At 42.7% G+C, this 4,459-nt stretch overlaps 1 protein-coding gene across 1 annotated transcript in view; it reads left to right on the forward strand.

Moving 5' to 3' along the window:
- Positions 1–4,459, forward strand: part of NF1 (neurofibromin 1) — an 87,856-nt gene that overhangs the window by 17,479 nt on the left and 65,918 nt on the right. Inside the window, 3 exon segments of the mRNA XM_017730920.1 lie at positions 829–972; positions 2,574–2,657; positions 4,228–4,418. Coding sequence (XP_017586409.1) covers positions 829–972; positions 2,574–2,657; positions 4,228–4,418 — 419 coding nt within the window.

A 4,459-nucleotide genomic window follows, 5' to 3' on the forward strand; every position in this document is an offset into this window, starting at 1 on the left:
TGGCCAAGAAGTGGGGGTTCGGAGCGGGCAGGGGGAGTGGGTGTGTGCCTGGGAAGTGACTCGTTTGTGACCCCTGAAGAATTTGGGTACAGCAGGAAACAAAGTGCTCAGTGTTCCCACAGCAGCAGGAACATCTCGGGGCTGTGCAGTTGCTCTCAATCTTCTCTTTCTGGGAAAGGATGTATTTCAGGTCTGGTTTTTACCACTGAATGTTAGGCAGGGACAGGTAACATGGGGCTCACTGGTGCTTCAAGTGTGTTTGAGGCTGAGATTCATCACTGAGGGTGTTTGTGGGGGGACCTCAAAGTTACCCACGTCCCTGGAGGCCACAGGTCCACTGCTGGTTCCTCCTTGGCCAGTCCTCTCCTGTGACAGAGCAGGGGACATGCGTGGAACAACTGCTACTGCTCACCTGCTCTGGGGTTTTGCCTCCCTTCAGGTCCCAAGATGCATTTTTTTCTTGCAGATGTTAGCCTTGGATGATTTTTGGTCGTTAATGAGCCCATTTTTAAAATAAAGGATATTTTCTTAGAATTCTATCTTACATTTTTCTACTCCTTTTGATTGCTTTGACATTCAGGTTGTAGAAAATTTATCACAAAATAGAGGTTTAGTTTCAGTTCAGAAAAAGGAACAGGTGAACTTAAGCACTTGGTTTTATAGATAGCTAATGGGAAGATTAATGTAGAGAAGACAAAGTAATGCGTTTGCTGTTGTCTCTTGTAGAATGTTTTTCAAGGTGGTTTCTGGTGTGTCACAAGTTTTTAACACATCTTTAAAGCTGTAAATTTCAATGTGTAAAAAGCTTATAACAGTTCTCTCTTGTAGCTTCCAATAAAGGCTTGCCAGCAGAATACCCACACCAAAGTCAGCACGGAGCACAACAAGGAATGTCTCATCAACATTTCCAAGTACAAGTTTTCCCTGGTCATCAGTGGTCTCACCAATATCTTAAAAAATGTTAATAACATGGTAAGTTTTCTCATTTTGCATTGTTTGGTGATTTTTTTCAAATAGTAATTTGGCAGAGAATTACTTGAAATTTAGTCAAATTGTTGCTTGCCTTTTACACGTAATTATTTTCTGTTCTGAAGTTCACCAGCAGCATCTGTCAGAGCCATGTTCCACAGAAAGGCATTGGGATTTTGGGGCAGAGAAAGGATTTAAAACTTGGGCTATTTGAATTTTCCAGGCTGTTTGGGTGTTTTACTGTGTGTCTGTGTATATAAAGTATATGTATTTTTTAACAACCAGATGAATTTTAGTCAGAACTTTTGCCATGAGAAAAGTTTAGTTCGTTGAGTTTTGAATCCATGGAATTTGGGATCATTTGGAGTCTCCCCAAAGAGTTAACAGAAGTGGGCAGGCTCTGGCAGTACTTTTTATGGTTTTAGAGAGATTCTTTGGAGTGAGCCCTCAGCTGTCAGTTGTACAGGGATGTGCATCTGCTGTAACTGCAAAGGACTGATAAAATGAGAAAATAGGTTGCCCTGCTGCTAGGGATTTTAGACTGCTTAAAGCTACCTGTAATCCCTTTGGGGAGAGATTTATTTTAATTAAACTCTACAGGCATGAGGGAACATGTTGATGTGCAAGATGATTGGGTGATAAATGAGAAAACTGTACAGTCGAAAGAATGTATGTGATACACAGATTTTGAGAGGAAAGACCTAGCTAAAAGTGTCAATTAAAAAGTCAGCTTTTGCCCTTAGGAGCAAGTCTGAATGTTTGTCATGTGTGATGGTCTGAGCTTCTGTGGGAATCACCAATAATTCAGAAGGATTTCTGTAGCTGGAACAAACCAGTCCAAGAGACTGTCGGTTATAATGGTCTTGGTTTCAGAAAGAGTCTCAGCTGAAACCTGGGCTTAGGTGAGCCACCCTTCCCGTGGGGTAAAATAAACTTCTCTGGGTGACTCCAACAGGTGCTCTGTCTGTGGGCACTTGTACCAATGTCTTTTTGGCTGAATCTTTCCTGCTTTATTTTGCTGTCTTAATATTGCTGGAGCCAGTGCCTGTTGCTGGCACAGACCTGTGTGCTGGCTGAAACACCCGAGGGAATCCTGCCTTCCTCCTGTGTCTGCAGTGGGGCATCTTTTGGGAGGCTCTCCTGTGTTTCTTCCTGTGGTCTGGGCTAAATTTTGGAACAGTAATAAGCTTGTTGATAGGGATTTGTTGCAACATCCATTCTATTAAGCCATTGGCAGTGAAATACGTAATTGGAAAAGAGTCAGCAGTAATTGATACCAAAATAGGTTCTGAAAAGGTGGAACCTGCGTTTTGAGCAGCTGATGGGCTTGATGGAGGTGAGGGGCTGCGGGGCATCTCCAGTCTTACTTTGCAGGGGCTGTTTGTCCCTTGTGATGTTTGGCATTGCAGACTGGACAAAGATATTTCTTTAGTGATAAGGTTTTAATTCCTATTTTAATCTGATTTTTGCTGGCTTTATGTCTAAACTCCAAACCAGAGCAGTAATGGAGCCATAATTTACTGTGCCACTTTGCTGCTTCACTTTCGTGCATTACAAGTCAAATATCTGTGTCTCAGATGAATCCATATCCTTTCTACTTCTAGAGAATATTTGGAGAAACTGCTGAAAAGAATTTATATCTATCTCAGCTGATTATCTTGGATACACTGGAAAAATGTCTGGCAGGGGTGAGTAGGCTTGCAAAAGCAGTTGCTAACTTGGAATCCAGTGGATTGGAGAATACAAGTCAAATGCTTGTGTATCTATTGTTACTGCTACTAAACTTAAAACTCATCAGATTTAGAGCAAAATAAGGTTAATGCCATTTAAAAAATACTAAAACTTCCTATGAATGCAAGTAGTTGATGTAATTGATGCATTAACGATAATTTTTCATGTTGTGCTTCGTTCTCTGCAGTGCTGAGTTTTCTTTAAATGTCTTAAAACTTTCATTTGTTGAAGTAATTTTCCATGTGCTCTTATATACCACAGAAACTTTTCTGCCACTACTCTAGAGATGATTTCTGCAGGTGTTTCCTAGATTACATTAGTTAATCATGTCCAAATGTCCACCGGGAGTCCAGGCCTAAGTTTCCAGTCAGAGCTGCTGCGAGGCAGTTTGCTGGTCCCTTTGGGAGGAGAGTGGTGCTGGTTGTACAACTTACTGTGCTGAGCTGGAATTGCAAAGCCAGACTTCACTGAGAGAGAGATTTGCAGTGGTTTGTTCTTTTAACAAGAACGGGATTTTATTTTTAAGCTATATTCAATTTCCAGCTTGTATGGCTGAGGAAAATACCTCTTTTTGGCACTTTTTGGTTTTGATGCATTGAGTCAAAAAAACAGTTTGAACTTCAGAATTTACTTATTTTTAGATACTTCTGTGTATATTGTTTGAAACAGTGGTTTTCCTGATAGGTCATGATATTTAAATAGATATTTAAATTGTGCTGAATGTTTCTTGCTCTGTCGCTTCAAATGAGAGCAGTTTGAGGCAGAATATGTTAAATCAGAGTGAGCCAAAGCCCTGTACAAAGTGTGTTGTGTTCTGTGGTATCTTCAGATGGATTTCTTGCTCAATGTTTCATCAAGTTCTCATGGCAACAGGACTCAGGTCAACTAAGTGGGAGTCTCTGAAACTTCCCAATTCCCTATGGAAAATTTGTTGGTAGAATTTTAGAAAGCTTTAGTGCTGACCTTTCTGTTAAAACTTGCTCTTAGTAGAGCAAAGTTTCACTTTGAATTCTTTTGTAAATAGTTTCCTTATGTCTCACACTGTGCAAACTGGCAAAAATTAGATTTTTCTTTTGCATGGAACTTAAGCCATTTTTGACTCGTATAGAGCAATTCCCGGCAAGAGTGAGGGAGAAGCACCTTTTTTTGGTTCATTTTTTAATATAAAACGCTCGCTGTCAAAATATGGCCACCAAGCCCCTACCTGAAGAGAGGTGAGGGTGGGGTTTGCCCTTTAGCCCTCAGTGAAAGCCAGGGTAGTCAGTGCTGTCCTGATCCTCACCACAGAGCAGCAGGGTGCATTCATCAGAACAAAGTGTGTGCTGCTTCAGAAGCTGGTTTGATGTTTTGCTTGATGCCCGATGAGGTTGATCAGCTTCGTGTCCTGCGTTTCTCAGCTGAAGATGTGGGGTGGGTTGGCTGCAGTGGGGCATTGCTCAGAGGGGAAGGCGCCTTTCTGTGCAGGCTCTGTGCAGGTCGGGAGGTTGGATCCCGAGCAGAATTGAGGGGAACGCTGTTTGTTTGTAGCAACCGAAGGACACCATGCGCCTGGACGAGACCATGCTGGTGAAGCAGCTGCTGCCCGAGATCTGCCACTTCATCCACACGTACCGCGAGGGGAACCAGCACGCGGCCGAGCTGCGCAGCTCCGCCTCGGGGGTGCTCTTCTCGCTCAGCTGCAACAACTTCAACGCCGTCTTCAGCCGAATCTCCACCAGGTACTGACTGCTGCCTGCAACCCTGGCGAGGGACAGCATCT

Source organism: Corvus brachyrhynchos, unplaced genomic scaffold (genome assembly GCF_000691975.1).
Source record: "Corvus brachyrhynchos isolate BGI_N302 unplaced genomic scaffold, ASM69197v1 scaffold283, whole genome shotgun sequence".
Lineage (NCBI taxonomy): Eukaryota > Metazoa > Chordata > Aves > Passeriformes > Corvidae > Corvus > Corvus brachyrhynchos.